This window comes from Caretta caretta, chromosome 9 (assembly GCF_965140235.1).
Source record: "Caretta caretta isolate rCarCar2 chromosome 9, rCarCar1.hap1, whole genome shotgun sequence".
NCBI classification, from domain to species: domain Eukaryota; kingdom Metazoa; phylum Chordata; order Testudines; family Cheloniidae; genus Caretta; species Caretta caretta.
In genome coordinates this window covers 38,308,470-38,333,020 of record NC_134214.1, presented here as the reverse complement: position 1 = coordinate 38,333,020, position 24,551 = coordinate 38,308,470, and the positions used below count along the sequence as shown (strand labels likewise).

The 24,551-nt window shown below is 43.1% G+C and overlaps 1 protein-coding gene across 2 annotated transcripts in view; it reads right to left on the bottom strand.

The window, feature by feature from the left end:
* Window positions 1-24,551, bottom strand: part of EPHA4 (EPH receptor A4) — a 125,679-nt gene that overhangs the window by 38,065 nt on the left and 63,063 nt on the right. For both annotated transcript variants that reach the window (XR_007358437.2, XM_048864134.2), the window contains exon 5: window positions 17,713-18,051. Coding sequence is in view for 1 of the 2 variants with exons in the window: in XM_048864134.2 (XP_048720091.1) it covers window positions 17,713-18,051 (339 nt within the window). In the remaining variant the exon portion in view is untranslated. The remainder of the gene's footprint in view (window positions 1-17,712; window positions 18,052-24,551) is intronic.

Sequence of the window (24,551 nt, the reverse complement as noted above, 5' to 3'; positions counted from 1 at the left end):
ACTCAGAGTTAGCTGACTAGTAGCCGGTTACAGTGGCTCTAGTGCCATAAGCAATAGGCTGGGTGGTACCGCCACCTATACATGAGATAGTCCCCAAAACCAAGGGACATATGGTTGTATTTTTTCCAGACTCCAAAAGCCACTCACTGTGAATAACCTGTGATCTTTAAGATAAAGGAGTGACAAGCTCTCGGGTCAAGTGATTGGTTCACATCAATTATATTTTCCTTCAGAAGGAAAAGGGATAGAAATATAAGGGTTGGGGTTTTTTTTAAATGTAAACAAGAAAGCTAAAATTTTCCTTTCAATTTTCTTTCCTTCTAGTAAGAGCACTCACCTGCTTTGGGAGTGCTGCAGAACCTCAAAAGCTGGCTCTCACTCCCATCAAGTTAAAAGCTTACAGCAAAACTTGGGTCATTGACAAAAAAGTCCCTTTTGAAAGGAATCTCAGTTTGAAATTTGCAAAATGCCAAATATGATGGTTGATTCCTGAAGCCATTATATAACCTCTGCCACACTAACCAGGGATTTTTCAGTTTTCAAATACATCTCACAGGCTTTAAAATCCACAAGCAGATGCTTAGGTGTGATGGAGCTCTGCTGAGTTTATCTGATGGGGCAGCCGACATGACTTTTCAGCAGCTTCCTGACTCCTCTGCCCCCAATCAATGCTGATGGTCAGTATGGCCCTAAGGCTGCTCTAATTTCCATCACTGGAGTGCAGTGCCTCTTACCATCCTGTCCTGGAAGAGACTGTTGATAGTGGGGGGAAGGGCACAATTTAAAGGTTCTGGTGGTATGCAGTGGGGTTCAGGCCACGACATATAAACCCTGGCAGAAATCTGAGGTGGGGGGGGGGCATGTGACCCTGTGCACCCCCCCACGTGTCACCTCTGTCCTGGCCTACATTCTCAGAGGCACACCACATCTGCTGAGAGAAGAACCACAAAGAACCTGTTGTGGATCCCTGAGTGAGATTCCAGTCTTGCCATAGATTAGAGCAGCACTGGGACTGCTCTAAATGACATGGAGCTGGTTATGGAGCCTCAGGGGCTGTCTGTTAGCTGGTGATTGTCAGAACACACTGAGTATATCTACACTGGGGGAAAAAAAAAGACCTCCAGCAACAAATCTAAGAGCCCAGGTCAACTACAGGACTAAAAAAGAGCCAGGTATACATTCGGGCTGGAGGAAGGTGGCAGGTTTGTATAATTTTTGGTGGTGCCCAGAACGGGTCCAAATCCTCCCTCTCCCCTCCTCCCCCAACACCTCCTGACACACACACACCTATCTAAGGCTCTGGGAGGGAGTTTGGGTGCGGGAAGGGTGCGGGCTCTGGGAGGGAGTTTGGGTGCAGGAGGGGTGCAGCCTCTGGGAGGGAGTTTGGATGTGGGAGGGGTGTGAGCTCTGGTCGGGGCAAGGGGTTGGGGTACATGAGAGTGTGTGGGGAGCGGGCTCTGGGAGGGAGTTTGGGTGCAGGCTCTGGGCTGCCTTCAGGGGTGGGAGATGCTCCGGGGGAGGCATGCAGGGGGGGCACACGGGGCCGGGGGAGAGACCCAGCCCTGTACATAGGTGGAGCTTGGCCCCTGGACTCTGAATATTCCTGGAGCATAGGCACCACGGGACTATGTAACTCCGCCTGTGGACTGGAGCCCAGGCTCTAAAACCTGGTGAGGGAAGAGGGTCTTGGGAGTCTGGGCTCCAGCGCAAGCAGGAATGTCTACTCTGATATATTTAGGCCCAAAGAACAAGCCCGAGTTAGTTGGTCCAAGCCTGGAGACTCCCTGACACATTCATTTTTTATTTTATTTATTTATTTGCTGTCTAGACATACTACTAGTGCCTGCCTGTAGCTTATATCAGAAGCTTCAGTGGCAGAGGGGTGGTGCAGGAGGCAGCTACACTGGCTTTGCATCCACTGGGGACAACAAAAATTAGAGAACCTGGCTATTAATCTCTGAGGGCCAAATTCTGATCTCAGTTACAATAGAGTATATCTGGATTAACTCCAAAGACTTGAATCTGTAATCACTACTCCGCATTCCCACAGAACAGCTATAAACCAAACAAACACAGAATCTGCTGAGCATCATTTAGGGGAGCACTGTTTAACAAGAATCCTGCATTACACCCAAGCATGGGGTCTGTTTAGTCTGAGCACCGCTTGTTTTCTTTCTGCTAGCTTGCTAAGAAATCCTGTTGGCATGTTCTGACAAGGATAACTTAATACTTGCCAACAGAAACATGGCAGGATACTGTGTGTATTTTTCCTGTATGTATGAATGCCAGTTTAAAATAAACAGGAAAACAAGTCTTTCAGTTCGAAAAAAATCTGTCTGAACATTACAATTGCTGGGTGGGGAGGGGAGAATAGGCAAAGAAACATTCCTAAATGTCTATTAACACAAAAGGGGTGGATGGATTTAGCACTGCAAATTGCTTTAAAGAAATTCTACAGCCATAAGCAGCTTGTAAATTTGGAATTAGCTGCCAGCTCCCTAACCTGGGCAGGTACTGAGCCACTGGCCGCAGTGGAGTTACTTCTACCTGTAACTGAGATTAGAATTTGCCTCAACATAAAAGAGAAACAAATTCGGCAGCTTAAACAGGGCAACAATGTCCCTTTAATAGATTACAGTGGATAAAGAGAATAGCAGAATGTGGGACAGGCAACCATGATAATCGGAGATTGCTGGGACATCCCTTAACATTGATTCCAGGTTTAAAACCTGTTCTGAGGGACAGCATGAAAGCATCATATTAAAGTAGCATCCCATGGGCTGAACTCTGGCTAGGGGCATGTGGAGAGCACACATTACTCTGTCATGTTAGAAGATGCACCGGACTCTATTCTCCACAAGCCAACAGTTCTACTTGTTGGTGTAGAACAGTGCTTCTCAAAGCCGGTCTGCTGCTTGTTCAGGGAAAGCCCCTGGTGGGCCGGACCGGTTTGTTTACCTGCCGCGTCCACAGGTTTGGCTGATCGCGGCTCCCACTGGCCCCAGTTTGCCGCTCCAGGCAAACGGGGGCTGTGGGAAGCAGCGTGGGCCAAGGGACGTGCTGGCTGCCCTTCCCGCAGCCCCCATTGGCCTGGAGCGGTGAACCGCGGCCAGTGGGAGCCACGATCAGCCGAACCTACGGACACGGGAGGTAAACAAACCAGTCCGGCTTGCCAGGGGCTTTCCCTGAACAAGGCGGCAGACTGGCTTTGAGAACCACTGCTCTATGGTATAGATGCATATATATGTAAATAGTTACTGGGCAAGGTTCCAGTAGATGGCCCTCAAGAATGTGAAGCATTGTTTCTGGGTTTTGTAGGACCAATAAAACTTCCTGTTGTTGTGCTCCATAAATAGTTTCTTGTATGCAGCTTTTAAACCACTTCTGACGGATATAGTGCATCAGGGATCAGTAAAACTATGTAAGATATGCTAACAATAGTCTTTAAATACCAGAGTGACCACTTGTCCCTTATTAGAAGGGATAGCTCTGGCTCCATGCCTAATGTCTCAGATCTCATGTGTGTCAATATGGAATTTTTCTCTTTTCTTCAGTCCTTATTCTGCCTTTACCACCATGACATCTGAGCACTTAGTTATTTCAGCAGTAATCATGAACGTTCAATCCACTATGGCACAAATGAACGATTTTATTTCTAGGGCACCACACTTCATGGTGAAATTCCTTAATGAGACACATTTTCTGCATTTCCCATACAGCTGTCTTTTATTTACTTGGAACGTAGATGTCCAGATAATCTATACCTGGTGAATAATTTTCTTTGCCATTTACTCTCAGAATTAAGAATATCAGATTTTATAGACAGAACTGTTTAAGAGCCTGCCTAGAAATCCAGATAAATACAAGCCTTTTGCACTGTTCACTTGTCAGCTTTTGAAACTCTCCCACACAGAAGTACCCTTTAGACAAAAATATAATATGTTGATCATTCTGCTGAAGCAGCTTTTCTTACTTGTGTAAAGAGATTTGGTCAGGTGGTGTCACCCTGGCTTCGAATGTGCTATGGCTACCTCAAAAGGAGTTAGGCTGAACCATTTGTACTTCTTGAATCAATCATACAACATAAAAAATGCCAAGAACCGCAGAGGAAGGAAGATGATAAAATAAGCATTTTTACCCTGACAGTGATACAGGCAGGTCACAGGCTTCAACAGCAACCGAAGGCTTGATTTTAAATATGCACTTTTGAGCGTATGGTGCCTGCAAACATCAAAGAGCAACATAAGGCTTCAGCTCCCTGCTTTACAGTCTGAGGGTGGAAAGGAGTTTTAAAGCCATCAAAGTTCCTCCAGCAAGTTCACGTTTAAGTATTTACATTTAAACTGAACAATCTAAAGATTTAAATTTTATTCGCTTTCCTGCCTAAGTGAGGCCACTGTCTTGAGTGCAAAGGTTAGATGATCTTTTTTGCACATGGCATGATCTCCATCGCAAGCTTTTGTAAACAGCTGAGAAACGCTCCACACTGAATCAAGCTTCATACTCACAAGTTTAAAAAAGGTAATGTACTGCTTTGTGCAAGGTGCCAGTGTGACAACATTAGAAGATGGATCCCTCGGTTCTTCCACGAATAGTTACAGCACGGATACCAGCACGGCAAGCTTTGCCACACTGCCTTGCCAGTGTGCCTAATCTCTCTTCCTGACGGACCACCTCAAGGGATGAAAGGGGAGTCTGTGCTTTCAGAGAAAGCAGTGCCGCTAGTTAGCATCTGGTATGCCCAATTCTCTTGGACTCAGTCACACCCCTCTTTTTATTCCCCTATATTTCTCTGGAATTGAACTAAGTCCACTCTTCTTCATTTGAAACCTGTAGTTAGCAAATTATAAAACACACAAAGACTAGATAAGGGAGACACCCTCATTCTGCACACTGCATAGTTTTGTAAAAACAAGAGCAATCTTCAGTTAATTCAGTTAAAAACAGAATGAGGGATGGAAATGTGAGGAGTCTTCAAGCCTTGAAACATACAAACTTAGAATTTAAATCTTGCTTTAGGGTGTCAGTAACAGATTAGATCACAGGTGCCACACAATTTTAATTCATGCACGCTTTTAGCTGTGTTGATTTTGGTTTTATGTGTAGTGCTGAAAACAACTGAATTATTCATTTTTAATAAACCACCATTGTGTCAGTTACAAACTCCCCAGATGGAGCAAGTGCTTAAAAAATCAAGACGGCTGCCTTAACAGAAATGGTCAGGAAGGTGAGATAATTGCGAGGGATTTTTCCTTTCTGTTGGCGCTATTTCAAAGTCTAAATGATTTCAATGCTAAACTAACATCCTGTGAAGTCATGAAGACATGGGGGATTAAAACAGGAAACAGCAACTTTTTAAAAATTACTCTTAAAACTGGCTAGAGCTGACATTGAAGAGTTCAGAGCCCAAATGGTTGTGCAAACAAAATTCAGTGACAATAACGATCCTCAGTTTGGCCCAGCAGTCTCGTGGTTTGCCAACCACAGATCAGTTTGTATTCTGATCCTAGCCTTTTATTTCTTGGCCCAGCATGCTCGTCAGCTGAGGGAAGAGGCCTCGGAATGATTCCCTCTGGCTGTTGATCAGAAGAGGACTGATCATTTTTGCTGAACTCCTTAAGAGGCGAAGCAGATCTCTTCTTCTCAGAGTGAAGGCCCAAAGTATTATTTTGAGGCTCATAAGGCAGAATTAGGGGAAAATGAGAAGGGGGGGGGGAAAATCGTCCCCCCACCCCCATAAAAAACTATGATTCCAACATTGTTTCTTTTTCTAACAAATTGTGAACCACTTCTCATTTTTTAAGTCTCTACTTCTCTTACATCCCCTCCACCCCGTTTTTCAGCTCAGTTTTGTTACAGACGTTTCCACAAATGTGATCCTTATTTATGGCCAGAGGAAACTGGTGACATCTGAAAGTGAATACACAAATGAACAATTTACCACAGTAGGTAAAGATCATTCTGTATCTGACTCAAGACAATGCCTACCCTGCCGAGCCTCCACTGTTTGCGACATTTGCTATTCTTCAATTTCTAAAAACGATCTCCAGTTGAAAATAAATCACACATCTGCCAACGGCTCTGAAGCTGTCTCCCTTTGCGCCTGGTCCACTCTCTTCAAATCACTTCTCTTGCTGCTTTCTTCCCAGCGCTAGCGTAATTGCAGCCTTTTTAACTTTCAGCACATGCAGCAGCGATAGCAACAGGGTGCGGCATGCTCATGGAAATGCACTGCAGGGCCCAGCACATCATCTTCGATGTTCTATAGAAAACCCACAAAATCCTGCAGCACCCTACAAAATCCCACCAATCACCATGGCCTCAATTGTCCTTGGAGCTGAAAGAATATTTGTTAAGCCTGCAGCTACTTGCAAATTCAATTCACCTACAGTCTTATTTATGTGCATGCACCAAGTCTTGATAACTAGAAGGAAAGATGTGGCCCTTCAGTCCGTGTTCACTGTTATGCTAAGAAAGATAAATGGAGGCTGATTCAGAAGACAGATTTAAAGAATGTGGTATGTTATCTAGACAAACACAGTCTTCCCAGGGAGTCATTGTTCTGGGTTGTCTTCAGATCTTGCCTTTATTTGTTTGCTACAATGAATGGATGTTACACAAAACTTGCTTCATATACTGGACAACAGTTATGTACAACCCCTCTCTTTTGCACACTACCCAGCCAAATCTCCTTTACTGTGTTATTTATTAATGTGTTCTTATAACAGGATACAATAGATTAAAACATTAAATGTTTTACTACTAATTTTCAGGAATCTTTGAAAGGATATTTATGTCCACTACATATTACAATTTAACTTTAGCACTTTTTCTGTCTGCAGTAATCCTTCATGGAAATGTCTTACAGAATTTAATACTGATTAAACCAATAGGGTTCTATCAAAATTAAACATGGTTTAATAGAAATTACTCTAAAACCTGTAGACTTTAATAGAAAATGATAGTCTTTTCTTCCTCTGTGTGTGTGTGTAAACTAGCCTATAGTCTTCAAAAGTAGGAATATAATGTTTAATTAAATTCTATAGGATAGTTCAAAAAGCCTAGAGAATGGTTATATTTTTTTTCTGTTAAGTTCTATAGACTTTTTCATAAGGAATCTTTGAAACAAAAAATAGAGAGATACACTTTGGTTTCCTTTTCTTCTCTCTAGAATTATTAAAAGAGAAATGTCTAAAAAACACTATCAATTTTTGTTACCTAGAGATTACAAAATATTACTCTCAGAGACTCTGAATCAAAGTGCTCCAACAGTCAAGCAGGTTACTAAATCAGAGTTTTGAGATGCCAGCTCTTGAATTTAGTAATAAAGGCAGATTACGTTAATCTAAAGAGATGCCATGAAATCCTTCAAGTGTATGCAAAGAGCAGACACATATTTACATGATTTGTTTGGGGAGGAGGAACCCACTGGAGTCCTACTATAATAATAGAGGACTCTCTTCATCCCAGTTCACATGTGGGGCCAAATCAGAAGTGACAAATCTGAGTGAAAGAAATTTCACTGGAAAGCTCAGCATTATGATGTCCAGCAAAACATTACCACTTTGATTATAGAATCCAGTAGACATGCTACAGCTCTATTTGGCCCTCATGGCTCAATAAATCTCTCTGCAAAAAGAAAAAGAGAAACAGAAGACATCAAAGAATGAAATCCTTGGGAGTATTTTTCATGCATATGGATAGATCTGAGACACTTTTTTCAACAACAGCTACAAACTAACCATTAAATATATGAATGGAACAGGACTACCCTGACCACAGCCAGGTCAATTTACTAACCTGTTCCTCAAATCCGGAGTCATTGCAGAAACTCTGGAATTCAGAGACAGACTATGTTTATTTGTGCTACATTGCACGGCATTTTAATTAGTAACTGTGCGGATTTAAAACCTCTGAATGGACACACAGGGGCAGTTGTGCAGACTAGCTTTTGTGTTTCCACTCTCTAAAAAAAATCCTGTTTGAGGACATCAGCAGGGGGTTAATGGAAGCTTTGATAAAAGTTCTCTGAATCCCTTTATTGTTGCTCAACTACAGACTGGATTCTGGTGTCTTTCTGGCTGCTCTCTGGTGTAGATAGTAATTAACTGAGTCAGTTGAGAAGACAGCTAGAAAAATAAGAAGCCCATCTGAACATTTGGTAGCCACAAACCATCTTGTATAAAGAACTGAAAACTCCTCCTTGCAATGCTTTTGTGGAATCACTCGGATTAGAATACAAATGGAGAGAGTTGTAGAGTGAACAAACATTGCCAAGTGCAGCTAACTAATTCATAGTAAATAAAAGTCTGATAGAGTCTGATCTCAGTTTAGTTATTCTGAATTTGCTCTGGCATAACACAGATCAGAATGGGGTCTGAGGTATACATCTAGCTTAAGTTTAATAAATGTAAATAAAAATAAAGGTTGGTGCTGCTCAGTCTTGCAGATGAAACCATCTTTTCTGCTGAGGGCACTAAGAATCATCCATTTCCCATAGTGATCTTTTAAAAAATGTGACCAACTTTTATTTAAATGCTGTAATTACTTCTTGGCACTATCTGACATGCAAGTTGTCTAAGCTGTTCACTGAACCCTGAAGCTGGTTATTTACTAAGACTCTTTAGAAAGCTTTTCTTTCCCTTTTGACCGGGACTTATATTCCCCACCTTGAATACAAATTCATGGAAATGGGTGGTGCAGATAGCTTTGCCAGAAAGTAGGCAGTTGTTATTTTTATTATTTCTTTGTGTAAAACTGAAATTACCTTAAAATAAGAATTTAATCCCTCCCAACAATAGTTTTCCTGGTTTTGCTTTTAAGATGGTAGCACATAAGCTTAGACTTATAATTGCACCTTTCTTATACACCATCAGTAGAAGCAGCAATCTGTGTATAAACACAGTGAGTTGTTAACGAGAAAACTGCAGTTCCTTATTTCTACACACTCTTCTACACACATAATTAAAGGTGCCTGGGAATGAATTTTCAACTGGCCATCACTCTGTATCTGTATCACATGTAAGCATTTGAGACAGCCAAATGAAAAGTATTCCTTACCTTACCACTTATTTTTTCCTTCCATTTAATTTTTTCATTTATGTGTTGGGATTATTTCTTTGTGGATCTCTCCTGCAACAGTCATTTGAAAGTTCTGTGGTTTCCTCAAATCCATTATATGTGTTGCCTTAAAACTCTTTATGATAACGCAGTGCATTACAAGCCTTCAAACATGCAAAAGCAAAACTTTCCCAGAGAGACGATATGGGGGGGGGGGGGGGGAAATGGGGAGACTCTCAGTTCGTGTCAATTATCCATTAATTTCAATAAAGCTAGGACAATTTACACGCGCTGAGGGTCTACCTCAACATGTTCAATTAAAAATAAAAAAGAGGTTGTTGCTTACGCCTAGTAGATGAATTGCAAGTGTTAAAAATTCACAGAAGTTTAGATTTAAAAAAAAATACATATAATGTACTTGAATCTCTACCAAATCCTGCTGCAAAGGATTCAGCATCTGCCACTCTCACCATGTCACCCCTTCTCCAAGTCTTCCCTTCACTAGCTTGGAATCTCCTTTCCAACAGAGTTCAGGAGTGATACTCTGCTGAGGAGACTGCTCCACCTCCTTTAACATAAAATAAAACACCTCTCATTTCCAATCCCCTCTTTTCATGACTCTGGAATGGTACTTTGCCAGCTCTGCCACAACCCATAGCACAACAAGAGCACAACGGCCAGGGGGGAGCACATGTCTCATGCACGGGGCCTCTGGCATGACCCAGATATTCTCCAACAGTCACTTTAACTCACTCTTTTGGGGAGCAGAGCCATCCTAAAGGGACCATATTGTCTCAATGCAAAGCAGGGTCTATGAAGAAGCTTCCTCCCCATTTTGTGTGGTCATGCAAAGGTCTCTGTTGCTGGCACAGTCCTTGTCAACGTAACATTACACTCTGATGTGCCCGAGAACAGCAGTTCCAAAACACAAGGAATCAAAGCAAGACACACAGGTAGGTGGTCAATCAAAACGTGTAATAACCATGAGCCACTTGAGTCAGCAACAGCCTGAACAAAACATAACAACAGTCCAAATGGCAGGTCTGGAGCTACAGGCCCTGAGTAACTGCACACACCCCAATGTTATGTACATGCATAAAGGAAGAGAAACTGGAACGCTGAGTTCAGCAAGCAGGAACCAGGAATCAAACAGGAACAAGGAGCAGGAAGCACTAAGCAGGAAGGTAACACACCCACACCCACGCCAGTCACCCTAGTCTCCTACAGTAGAATGTTTGATCCTGATCCCTTTGGCCCATTGGGAGCACTAACTGAAAAGGGGTGGTGAAGAAAGGTGGGGTTGTGGTGGTAGGAAGATGGTAGGAGGTGGGGCCAGGCTGGTAAAAAAGGTCTAGCCATGGCAATCCACTCATTCATTGCCTCCAGGCTTGATTGTCATTCACAGCTCATTCACATCTTGAAAAACCTGGTACACAATGCAGTAGCCTGTCTACTTGCCAACACACAGCTCAGGGCAACTGCACCTGCATTCCCCCTCCATGGTCCACCAAGGGCGCCCACTCAAGGTTCCCAGCTCCTCATAGATCACTTCTAGTGTAGAGACCCCACCTGTCTCCCTCCTGACCAGGGATTTTCCAGGGTGCACAGTTCCCTGCCTACAAAAGTCACACTATCTTAACAGACTTGTGTGTGTGCTCTGCTCTCTCCTCAGAGGCTATGAACAGCTGTAATTGCCTGAAATTAGAACTTACCTCACAGCTCTTTATAAGCAAGCATATTAATTCTTAAAATGACAGCATTACAGAGAAAACACAGTAAAAAACAATAAACAGCATGCATGCTAGATGTTTACCAGAGATCACCCATCAAGTCTTATGGAGACTGTGCAGGTCAAGTCCTTCCAACCCCTCTGCAGGGATTTCCCCCGCCCCCGGACAGAAAGACTTGTCCATCTGCAGGATCAGAAAGAAGACCCTGAGTCAGTTTAAACTCAGGTTATTTATCTAAAAGTCCTTTCTTTGTCTGCTGGTCTCTGGAAAATCCAGTTTGAACTAGTACATGTAAGCATCTCTAGGTGGTGGTTACTTCTCTGGAGGTGCTACAATCTGGCTAATCACCCCCTGCTGTTCTTAGTTCCTGGAGGAATTGTGGTCATCCACACCACATCCCATGAATACATCATTCCACACACTGAGGAGCCCTACTCAGATCCTTGTCCTGATAGTCAAAGCTCTTCCCTCCCTACCTGTTCAACCACCGCTCCCTCAAGGGACCATGACCTTCCAGAAAAACTACATTCCACTAGAACGCTGAACTGCTGGCCAACAGGTGGAGGCTTGTGAGCCCAGAAGAGAGAACTTTCACAGGAGCTGGAGCTCACTCCTGCTACCTTGGCCCTCACCACTTTCAGCATGAAATGTAAAACTCCTTTCGTTGACTCAATTTCCTTTCAATAATATTTTCAACACACTCATGCCCGCATGCCTGCCACCACTCACTCCCCCACATAAACAGGCATGCCTTGGATCCAGCCCGCAGGATTGCCACCCCCATGGCGCAGCCACTCCCGGAAGCGGCCGGCACCATGTCCCTGCGGCCCCGGGGTTGGGGAGGTAGAAAGGGGGCAGAGGGCTGCATGCGCTGCCCTCACCTGTGGATTCCACACCTGAAGCTCCCATTCACCGGGAACGGGGAACCATTGGTCGGGAACAGGGAACCGCAGCCAGTGGAAGCTTCGGGTGTGGAATCCACAGGTGAGGGCAGCGTGCGGAGCCCTCGGCCCCTTTCCTCCTTCCCCAGGGGCCACAGGGACGTGGTGCCGGCTGCTTCCAGGAGCGGCGCGGGGCCAGGGCGGGCAGGGAGCCTGCCTCAGCAGCATGGCACCACTGCCACCCTGGAGCCACTCTAGGTAAGCGGTGCTGGAGCCCGCACCCTGCACCACCCCTGTGCCCCACACCCCAACCTCCTGCCCTGATCCCCCGGCCGCACCCCCACCCTCCTGCACCCAACCCCCTGCCCTGAGCCCCCTCCTACATCCTGCACCCCTCCTCTGCCCCAACTCCTTGCCCTGAGACCTTTCCTGCACACCGCACCCCCTCCCACTCCTGACACTCCCTCCCGCACCCCAACCCCCGGCCCCAGCCCTACATTCATGGCCCTGCATGCAATTTCCCCACCCAGATGTGGCCCTTGGGCCAAAAAGTTTGCCCACCCCTGAGTTAGATAGATAGATCTGAAGAATCAGTTGATTTTATTTTCATATGGACATGAACTTTATATGAACACTTACAGTTTGTGGCAAGCAGGGATGTGACTATACCCTGCACTACACTAACTGTCCGTGGGGACTCTGCTGCTGTGCACTGACTGTTTGCTTTGTAACAGGAGCAGATTAAAGTGCCCTTGGGCATGTTAATGCTCATCGGCAGGGTCCACATGGACAGTTAGTGCATGGCAGGATACTGCAGGGTATATTCACACCCAAGCTTCCTGGAAACTAAATGTTTGTGTAGACAAGCCCTGAGTGTGTCCATGTGCTTACAGGTGCATGTTGCTGCTGCTTCTTTTAATTCCTGCAAATTAACAACCTCTTTATATATCTCTATATTTCAGTGTGGAGCAATTCTTTATGGCTGAGTTATGAATACCTAGGGAGAGGGAGGTATTCAAATGGAAACACTGACAGACTCTTAGTTTTAGTGGCATTGGTATTCAAATGGAAAACACTAACAAGCCCTTAGCTTAAGTGGCATTGGCAGGTTTTGCTCCAAGTATGGGAATCAAACTAAGGGCCATATCACACTCTTGATCTCTGCATGCAACTTCTATTGTTGTCAATGTATGTAGTGTACACTGTCTGAGGGCACAATCTATCCATGGATCCTTATTTGCTTTTGCACAGTCTAAATCAGACTGGCAGAACATAGGACCCTATATGCATTTTCTGTGCTGCGTGGTGCAATGTGTGTGGAATGCTAATCAATGTCTGAAAGGAAAGCCCGGCTTTGAAATAAGTTACTCCAAAAGACGGAATAAGAATTTGTTCCTCTATCATAAAATCCTGTCGAGATGGTGAGTCATTTGGAAGCAAACAAACCACCCTGCTCTCTTTGATTTTGAAAAATTCTAGTTGTTTACATAAGACTCCTTCCAAAGGATCATTTAGATTTTTCTTTGTTACAGTAATTGTGCCTCAATAAGGAAATGGAGGGTGGGGGTAAAGAGTGTCAGCCTCTTCCTTCACCGCATTGAGCTTGAATATCTAGAATGGATATGGACACCACAGTTTGATAAAATCATTACCACTGAAATGAGGCTCCAAAGAATACTCAGCTCATCTGGGTCCACGCTGCAGGGGAAGGTGTCCAGCCCAAGCACTGATGACTCTAAGGCCTTGATAGTTACTACATAAAATGGAAGGCAAATAATGGCAGGGTTCTGTATGATGCTGAGGGACCAGGGGAGCATTTGAGGGGTGAAGGGAGAAGGTAGAAAGACTGGAGCATGATCTGCCACAGTTTTCATCCTCTGACATGAAGCATCTTTGAGACAGGCAAATAGACAGCTAGACAGACTGGGGGAAGGGAGGGGGGAAGGCGGAGAGGGACAGAAAGTCTGAGATATTCATAAGATCCGTTCTTGACTCTGATCACCAGCACTTTTTAAAACATCCACAGTCTGGTGTGATGAGGGAAAAGATCAGGTCTGTTTATTTATACAGTATTTCTGTCCTAATTGGCATATCCTGTATCCATCTAGCTGCCTTGGTCCACCTAAGGAGAAACTGAGCCGAAGGTAACCTAACAAGGTAACAAATCACCAGGTGACCTGTTTATGTCTATTCATAAACATCAGCCATATAATTTCTTCGAGAAAAGGACTGAAAAGAGAGCTTTGCCCCTCATAAAATGAAACCGAAAAAGGAGGGAGGAAGGAAAGCAGCATAATGATCTTCTAGTTTAAATCTCATCTGAAGTTTGTTTCCTGTTGACCCTCCTTCCACATGAACTGCTTCACCATCAATCCAGAACACTGCCCTCACCGCGCTATGCGGCCATACACACAGATCAAGGACTATTCCCAGTGAACTGGGCTGTCAGGTTTGAGACCTAAATGGCTTAGGCTGTATTCTAATAAAAATATAAACTCTACTGTGCCCCCCTCCATGAAACAAAGGCTTCCTGCTTGTCATGAAAGGTCTCTTTATTGAGAGATTTACTTTTAATTTTGAACAGCTTCACAGCATTATCCTCTGGGAAAAAATAAGGCTCTGAGATTTGTGTGTCATTCAGTCAACCTCCTGGTAGAGCCTCTTTTGGCCCGGTATGAGAATGGTGTCCCTGCAGGTCTTCCACAGTACTTTCACTTGACTTTTAGATGATGAACTAATTGTGATTTTCTTTGGTCATGAACATAGACAGCAGGCCAAATTTGCCACGGGTGCTAGAAAACATTAATAGCAGTCATTTGTTGTGCTCGCTGCAATAATGACACTGCCAGTAGGTTTCAACAACATCCCTTTCATGTTTTGCTTCTTTAAAATATATCTATATTTCCAAGTTTAAGTGAGGGGAAGTGTCCTGTGTGTCAGTCTCCCAGGTACTAAAAAAAGTATCATTTTATAACCAACGTGAAGAAAGCTGAGCTGAATTCTACGGCCAAAATTCTTAAAATGTCACAACGCTGAAGTTTTATTTTTAACATTAAAGAGAGATTTTCAATTGGCTTGAGACCTGAAATTTAGTCTTAAAAGAAACAGGGTCTTTTAAGAAAGCAGGATCTAGCACTAGTACATTTTTCAATATATTTCTCTCCTCCCCTCCCCCTGCAAAAAAAGTCAATGACAAAAGTTGTGTTTATTTTCATATAAACATTTTCCTGCAGCACTGGAAATTGAGAAGGGCTGCTAACTGAAAAAAATATCTATAGACAAAAGTGAATAGCCTAGTTCAGTGTCTCAGTTGAGTTGAGTAAAATGGCAAAAGCAAACAGAAAGCACCTGTGCCCTTCAACTGTACCTCTTCTGTAGCTGCAGTACCTATCTTCAAGCTCATATCACGTACAGTAATAAATATACTGATTTCCCAGTGCCTTCCATCTGCCCCCACATGCTCCCTCCTAAAGAGGCTCACACATAGAGATCATTTTTATATCAACATTTAAAAATCTACTCTGAGATTTCAGGAAATTGCACATTTTGTAGTTAGTAATGAAACATTTTCTGAGAATGGCATATCCGAATGCCCTTAGGAGGTACTTGCACACTTAACATGCAGCCCCCCAACCCCACTCCCCGGATTCTGCTCAGTCACTTAATATACTCAGTCCATATGCAGTCACAGAGTGTTTGCTTGAGTGAGGACCTCAGGATTTGATCCAAAAGGGCTGTTCACGTGAGTAAAGAGTCATATTCATAGAGTGCATCTATTTTTTCTTCTGTCAAGTGTGGGAATGTCTTAGGATACATAGCAAAAAATGTATAAGGTGTTTTAAATTCTTTCAGTTTTAACAGCTAAAGTTTTATTAGCCAAACAGCTTTTTTACTGTAGGGTCTTGAGTCTAATCTAATTTATACTAGTGTAAATCAGGAGTAACTCCAGTGAAATCAAGGCAGTTACACTGGTGTGAAAATGGTGTGAGAGCAAAAACATGCCCTGTGGATGGATATATATATGGTTATATATTTAACCACGGCAGTGTCTCTTTATAATGAAATATTACAACAGAAAATTGCTGCCATAGGAATTTTAGTGCACTCCAGACTCCCATTTACAATGATTACATGAATAACTATTTGTAAAACCCAAGAGCCCAACCTTGCAAACCTTTACTCAACCAAGCAGTTCCACTGAAGTCAAGGGACTGTTTGCATACGTAAGGATTAACTCCTGGGAGGAAAGGTTTGTAGATTTGGGCCACAAGTTCTTACTTTTCCACATGGCTATCCTAGGACGTTATATGCCCAATGTGATGTGAAGTGCAGAGGGGGCAGTCTGGCATCTTTGAGTTCCTTTTCATTCACACTAGCATAGTTTTCCCTGGCCTCCTGAAGCATTTGATAGACTAACAGCAGGAAATACTGGCAAAAATACATACCTCCTGATGTGAAGAACTGTTACCCGTGGATAATAAACAAAATCAATTCTGGTTTGCATATTCAATCAGATTCCGGTTTGAATATTAAATCATAAGATGGCAGAATTTTTCACACAGGAGATGGATCCCACTTAATTATTCATGCATACATGCATCCACTAACCCCCACACATGCCAAAAAAATCAAAAGCGGTTTCTTTGCTAAGCATTCACTGCACAAAACACAAATCCGACTGCAGTCCTCAACCTTGGTGTTTCATATTCTGTATGTAACGCTCTCCCAAAGCTCGCTCCTAATATTCTCTCTGTGTTTTCTGTCAGTTCTTTTTTCTGTTAGTCCTGGCCAAATTAATAGTTTGCATTTTGAAATCACAATTTAAGGGAATATCATCAGTTAAAAGGTTCTACAAAAAAAAATACAGGACCAAATTTTCAAAGGAACCGCAATTCTAAAATTGTATTTGTAATTTTGCCTGCATAAGTAAGTATATTTCTAACTGGTTAGATATTTATACAACACTGTGTACACAAAATCATGATTCTGTACATAAATGGTAATTATGGACCCATTCCTAGAGGCTTTGCGTCCCTTTCACTTTAATGAGAGTTGACGCCATTTGGCACCTTGCTGGATCAGGTCATATATCTGAGGGTCTGGTAGCATGATGTCTAGAGATCTGAGTTGTACAAATGCAAGTGCATATGTAAATAATTTTGCACACACACTTCCAGAGTGGAGGCTGTATTTGAAACTTTGGCTGTGTCTGAATGAAAACAGTTTTCCTTAAATTAAAATTTAAGAACAGAATCTGAACTGAGTACTGTAGTTCTCCTGCAGTACTGCAAAGTCAAGCAAATAGAACCAAAACCAAAAAGTGGAATGGAATATAGCCTAAACAGAGATGAAACTTACAAATCAAGTTTCACTGTCTTAGCAGGATGACAAGCAAAAAGGCAAACAAAATAGCATAAATGGTGAAAGGTTCATTTGATATTAAAAAACTACTTCAGTTTTGATAAACGGAAATGTTGTTAGTAACTTGGTTATGAAGATATTTAACAATGGGCCAAATTCTGCTTTCCATGTATAAAGGTGCATAGTGTAGGAGAAGCGTGCAAAAAGTTAATACCCCTGATCCTTGAATAGCCCATGTAAGTGCCAGGCAAAGCTTTGGGAAGTGCAGATTACTCCCCCTGTAACTCCCATCCTAATCACTTCCACCTTTAGGGTCTCTCCCACAGGATGCAGAGAGGCAGCAGGGCCATAGCTCCACCCCCTTAGCAATACCCAACAATGTGAGACTGTAGACAGACCAGTATCATGCACCAATAAAGTGCTGCACTGGGAGGGGGGCACGGCTGCTGCAGGGCTGTACCTAAAAGTCCTAATCAAACCCTTCTGTTTTTCTACCCACAGCTTACCTTTGAACATTAACATTACTCCATATAAATGATCCTGAAAATATGGATCCGGCTCAGCACTTTATATTTTGGGTTCTCTTCATTAATTTAATTACAAAGACATGAACTGAAGTCACGGCATTTGCAAAAAGCAGATGGGAGAGGAAGAGGAGGAGAGTGCATTTAGAGGCCTACCTGCTTGGTTAGTCGTCACAGTGACTGAGACAGCCTGGTCCTGGCTGGGGTTTTGCTTAGACACCCCATTCACTGCCCAGATTTCAAAGGTGTAGTTAGCGTGGGCCAGAAGGTCAGTAATAGAGACCCTGGTGGTTTTCAAGCTGTTCTGCTGGGGGCTGAAGTGCACACCACTGCCACATGACCGACAGCGGTTGAGGTCACCAGCCCCACATCTCTTGCATACCACGTTGTAGGAGATGTCGTCACGGCCACCACTGTTCTGAGGGGCACTCCACTCCAAGTTCACTGATGTCTCATTGACATTGGAAATCAGGTTCAGGGGAGCAGACGGAGGGCCTAGAAAACAAAAATGCCTTTTCTTAAAAACATGTGAAAATATTCCTTCAGGGCATCTCAAAACTCTGTCTCCAGGAGGGGCTGAGTGCCCCAGCTCCCACTGCAGTCAATGATAGTGGAGACTGTGCAGTAGATCTCACTTTATTGGTCCCTTGATGAAGATGAAAAATTAACTCGTTACTAAATAATAACCATACCCTCTGAGGAGCACAAAGCATTTTTTAGACATTAACCAAAGTTAACTCTTGATATTTTATCATAAGTTTTATCACAGATTTTACAATATTATGGATTTTTTTAAGTCTTTTGTGATCTCCTGATGGCAGCATCAAACTCACAAACTTTTGTGTTTATTCAACATCACCAGAGTTCCCCATTATGTATAATGGGAATAATGCCACAGGCAGTCCTCGGTCAAGATGGCCACCACCTCCTTATATCTTTCACTCGTGGAAAGACGGCTGCCACCTCCCACTGTTACCAATTAGACTGAAGCCACTCTGAGACCCCTGCCTAGTAGCCAATGGGCAGGCCTGCATTTTTATTTATGTATTTAAGGCAGGTGTCTTCCTGTACAGGCTCAAAAGTAACAGGAACATCCAAAAAGTAAGTTTTAAATCATATATGATTTTAAAGCTGACCTCATAATTTTTTGAGTTCAGACTCATAATTTTAGAAAACTTAGATTTGGCAAGAATAACTCAGAACACCCTGTGAGGTAGGTAAAGGATTTTATACCGTAAGGAACACTTTACCAACCAGTGAAATGCAGCCACTTCTGGGGGGTGGAACACAGTAGCTACTTAACAATGCACATCGAAATTACAGAAACAACTGAGAACAGGAAATAAGGAAGAATACTGTCTCTGATGCAAATGTAACTGGAGGGAGAATAAGGTAGACAGAAAGTAAGAAAGAGAGTTGGTAGTTGACTAGGATATTGAAGGCCCTTCTCTGAAGGACATGATCACGTGCTTAACAGTCTCGGATTTACATTTTATGACCCCCAAAAGATATTGGGGAGGAACCCTTTTCTAGAAGATCCCAATTTAAAATAGGACTTTTAGAGCTAGTCAAAAAATGGGAAAAAAATTGACAACTTTTCCTGAAAATTCTCTCTCTCAAACTATGTTAGTTCATCAACATTTAGAAATTCAAAAAAATTTCAAAAAGAAAAGGAGTACTTGTGGCACCTTAGAGACCGACAAATTTATTTGAGCATAAGCTTTTGTGAGCTACAGCTCCCTTCATCGGATGCATCTCTACAGGGAAACGGAGGGAGGCAGGAGAAAAAAACACAAAAATTCCATTCACATTTTTCATGGTTTTTAAAAATTCATCAATTGTTTTAGAAAAAACAATTGTTTTTGAAAAAATTGAAAAATTTCAGCCAATCTTGTGATGTGTATAAAATAAAGTAATCATAATTTGACAGGTGGCAAAGAGACAGAAACACCCATCAGGCAATGGCCGCAAACTGAATGAACAGAGCTGAAGTAGTATTACATTATTGACACTGCAAAGCAACTCAATTGTAGCAGAAGGTAACAGTGAAGGGATGACACAGTTTAAAGGATGGTAAAGGGACAGATTTGATCTGCTTGCCCAGACTCAACAGGGATAAGAAGGTCTCAGCTTTGGAGCAGACTGTTGGGGCAGTATCCTCCTTTAAGGAAGGGGAGATTGTGAGGGTCATGTCATATCCTCGGTCCACACTTGAAACATTTCATGAAGCCAGTATGAGTTTTACAAATAGAAAGGGGCCATCCAGTCCTGGGTCTTTAGCATGTGAGGCAGGTGGGTAAAGGAAAAAGATCGTAGATACAGAAACTAAATCGATCTATTTATCTATCTAAGGTACCGAGGTACTCCATCCCCCTAGTATCTGAGCACCTCACACAGTAATAATTACAGAGCAACCCCTTGGATCCAATCCAGCTTGTGAAACATTGCTTCTCTCTCAGAGACAAACCTTCTACTTCTGGGCCTGAAAGGCAGTGGAATTGGTGGGGTCCAATAAGTAAAGCGGTCAGGCCACAGGAAGCCTCTGCAAGGGGTAGTCTGCACTCTTTGTTCACCACAGAGCAGTGCTCCATGCAGGTTTTTATTTATAATTTCTTATTTGTACTATGGTAGCACCTAGAGGCCCCAGTTGAGATCAGCACCTCAGCACTTTAAGATCTGAATTGTACATATACACAGTAAGTGATAGCTCCTGTCATGACAAAAGGTAGAAAAAAGGAATAAGTATTATCTCCGTTTTATAGTGAGGAAACTGAGGCATAACCAATCAAGTGAGGTGCCCTAGGTCACACAGGAAGTGTTCTGCAGAGTCAGAGACAGATTGATCCCAGACATCCTGGGTTCCAGTCCAATGCCTTAACCACAAAGCCATCCTTCCTCTCTGTAAAAGTTGATGTAAAACTCCTTGAAGGGGGATGTTTCAGAATCAAGCAAGGAAAAAAGCATATCCAGTGGGTATACAAGTATTCAGATCCACTGGTCAGAATAGCCCCTGAATGTACTAAGGGTGAGGGCAGTGGTCCAGGACACCATTGTAGCCATGAGTTGCAGTAACAGCCACAGAACTACTGGTTGGGCACTGAACTATGGGAAAATGGAGGATTCCCATTCACCCTCCAGAATCACAAAACTCCTTTACACAAAGCCCATTTGCTCAAGCTACCCACACAGGGTGACAGCATTTGTCCCTCAGTATTTCTGTCTTGTGGGAAATTTTGCCGTACTACCTTCCAGCAGTTTCATCACGACAAGAGAATTAACGTTAAAATGTCTTTTGGAAAGTAAATAAAAAAGCATACAGAAACAAACAGCAGAAGTACATCCCAATAAACCGAGGACAATCAGATCCCACTCTTGCCCGCTAAGGGAGCTGAACACCCATGAAGATCAACGCATCCCAAAAAATGCTCAGCACCTCACAGGACTAAGCCGTGGACAAACACAGCTCCTGGCTTCGCGGAAATGCCGAAGTGTTTTAAAGTGAGATGTTTTCTACAGACTTGCCACGACACTTACTATAACCCCACCACCTTCAATAGCATCTACCCCATCTTGTTTGCATGTCTGGAGAGCCATGAGAAGGGCTGCCATTAAGGCGAGTCTGATTAGTGCTTTGCTGCTTAAAACAGGACCAGCTTATAAAACCCTTACTCTCAACAAGTAGTACCTTACTCTGCAAAAAGTCCCACTGACTTCAATGGGGGGCATTCATGATACTGAATATGAGCAAGGTTTGTATAGTCTGGCCTATAATATACTTCAAATATCCTAAACAGCTGCCTCTGGCTCAGATACTGCAGCAACTTTTGGGTTAAACCTAGAGTTACTCTGAAGTCCATTAAGGCCTTAAGACGCTTTTCCAAGGCTCTGTGTCCAGTTTCACGTGGGAAAATGTGCCACAATGAATCAAGCTCCTCAGAAGCAAAAAGTCAGTAATTAGTATGTGGGACAGGGCACGGCAGTGTCTAAACAGAGAAGCAATGAAGCGGAAAACTAGGGAAGCAGATGCTTGCAGGTTGCAGAGATGAGCACACCACCTCCAGCATGAAAAGGAAGATGCAGGGGAGTTACCGAATGATGGTTTGACATTAAAGGGAGGGGAAAGGCAATTTCCTTTCCTCCTGAAGCATATTTGCTAATGGAGCTATAAGAATTAGGAGTGGGCAGAGTTTTCAGATTGACAAGCTTAGTTTCAGTCTCTTTTATAAAACACAGGGCATTTTTCCTATCTCATCTGCGATCAGCACATCCTTTGTTTCGGACATGCCTAGAGCGTCCTGTGCCAGGTCAGAAGAAAATACCCTTAAAATGACACAAGGGAAAATCCTTTCATGGACACAGAGGGCTCTAAATAGAGTGAAGCCAGTGTTTTTCCACTGCAAAGCAAGTGGAGGGAGCAAACATGCTACTGGGATCACACAGGGAAACGGCAGCTTCTGCAGGCCAGAGAGCTGCATTCATAGGGGTTCCCCTTTTGGGCCCTCATGGAGGAAGGTTTGGATATGGGATAGGAGGGGTTAGGGTGATGGCTCTCTGCCGTGTTGCCAATTCTTGAGATTTTATCATGTCTAGTCATTTATGGTGCTTTTGTAATAGCCGCAGGTGCAGGAAGCATAATAATGCATGTTCCACAGTCAAAGAGGGAAGGGAAGTTTTGAATTTTACTACTTCTTGGACCCCATAAATTCCACATCACAACAGCCACTCTACATCAGTCTAATCCATGAGGTAACTTGAAGCAAACAGGGTACCTTGAGCGTAGCAGGAGAGGTACATTTCATCACACTGCATTGTGTCTATCAATTTTCCAGAAAAGCACTACAGAGCTCTCTGTTTAGAAAGAGTTTTTGTTTAATACAGAAATGATATTTGTCAGATGACTAATGTTGTCCCTAACCTTGAACCACCTAACACACAACCAGAAGAGATGCCATTGTGTGCACGTGCCAAAATGGTTCTGTCAGAAAAAAGTGTTGCTCTGTGAGTGTGCTAAACCATTGCAAAAGGCAAGTGGTGCAAAGAACAGTCCATGCAATTGGATCAATGCTCCTGCCACAGCTTCCTCACACAGGGATTGATTATGCCCAGTCCTTCATGCATGCACAAGCCTGGCACAGTCCTGGCACCCAAATGTACCAGGACTGTGCAAATCTAGCACTACTGCTGGTACAGGACTCCCCAAAAGGAGTAAAGAACGGGCCACATCCCCATTACAGGACAGCAGAACAGAACCTGTGTGCCTGGAGGAAAGTGAATACTATACTTTGTCAAAGGGTGGCGCCATGACTGCAATCTTGGAAGCATTATGCTGACCTGAGGTGTTCCCACCAGGGCAGTGCCTCTTAGTACTACCCACTACCATGATCTGTGACATACAGGCACAGTCTGGCACTTCACACAGACATACCTTCAGAGTTCCAACCTACCCTGTCTCTGTGCTGCTGTAAATCCTCCCTGACCTACATGGCCCTTAAAAGCCTTGAGAAATAATCAGCACGGGTGCATTAGGGTTAGAAATTTGAATACATTGTTTTAGGTGATTGCATGTGAGTTCTTGCTATGACTAAGGTTTTAATAGCAGGGATTTTACATATTGCATTTTTATTAGTGTTCTGCCCAACAAGGTGTTTCTCTGAAAACCTCCCTGGGTGTGTGCAGACAGTAAATTCAATTATACCTTTCCACGACTAGACCCAGATAGACTTGTTTGGCATAGGAAATACTGTTTTCACTAGACCAGATAATTTAGTCCAGCAACAATACTTGGTTAGAAGGTTTGGATTAAAGGACAGCAAAAGAAAAGAAAGAAAGGATTCCAGCAAAGCAGCTCCTGAGCCACACTGTCGTTCTGCGTAGTAAGAAATTTATAGCATGGGTCTCAAGCCATCAAAGCTTCCTCAGCCTGACAAGATGTCAGCATTCCATCCTGAAACAAACAACATTCTGAAATTCTGGATGGTCTTTTAATGCGGATGGTACGTGCGGGGGTGTTTTATCCAGTGATGACATACACCTTTTTTACCAAGACTCCTGAAGGGCTTTCTCTTACACAAAAGCTATGGAGAGGGTTTATTTTTCCCCTTTTTCTTTGGATTTACGTGGACAAAGCATTTAAGATAAAGTGTTTTCTTTTTAATGAACCTGAATAGTCATTATAGGGTATTTTAGTAATGCTTTTTGTATTAGATAAAAAAAAAATCAATTCTAGGATCCAGCATGGGTTTAACATCCAGGGGAAATACGCCTCTTAATGCTTTTAAAGTGAATTTAGTGCTTGTGAGAGGTGCTAGATTGATAGCACTGACAACTAATGTCTATTTAGCCACAGAAGAGTAGCTGTGCAAGCTTGCCCCAACTGCCCTGCTGTAGTGACTCAGCCCTGTTACTAGAGGGATCAGCACAAGAAGCTGCAGGGCGTGCCTTTCTCTCTACCAATTCAGTCCTTGGCCTCTCTGCGGAGGGTGTCTATAAGGGTACCTGTGTTGGTGGGTTTTGTGATTGTGACACATTCCCATCAGGGACTACAGTGATACCACAAGCAATCAGATGGTAACAATTTCTGTTTACTACCAACCAGGGCTAAGATTTTGTTTATTATCTTGAAAGAGTGCGTGTGCGTGGGTGCAGTTCTATTAAAAAAGCAAACAGAAACCCACGCTCTCCACAGACCTGTTAATGGAGGTTTTCCAAATATACACCACACAAGGCCAGGCTTTATCTTAAACACCTGCGCAGTCACTGACATTAGTGTCTTTAAAACAAGGCACTCTTTCTGTTAGTCACTTTTAAAAGAGGTGGGGATTCCTAACTGGACTACTAAATTAGACAAGAGATTTTCCATTGACTTCAGTGGATTGTGGATCAGGCCCTAACAGAAGCTCGTCTTTCCAGTTTGACTCTTATCACACGATACCGTGTGAAATGAAAACCAGTTATTGCTGTGCAGAGCCTAAAACCCCAAAAGGCTGTATCCTGAA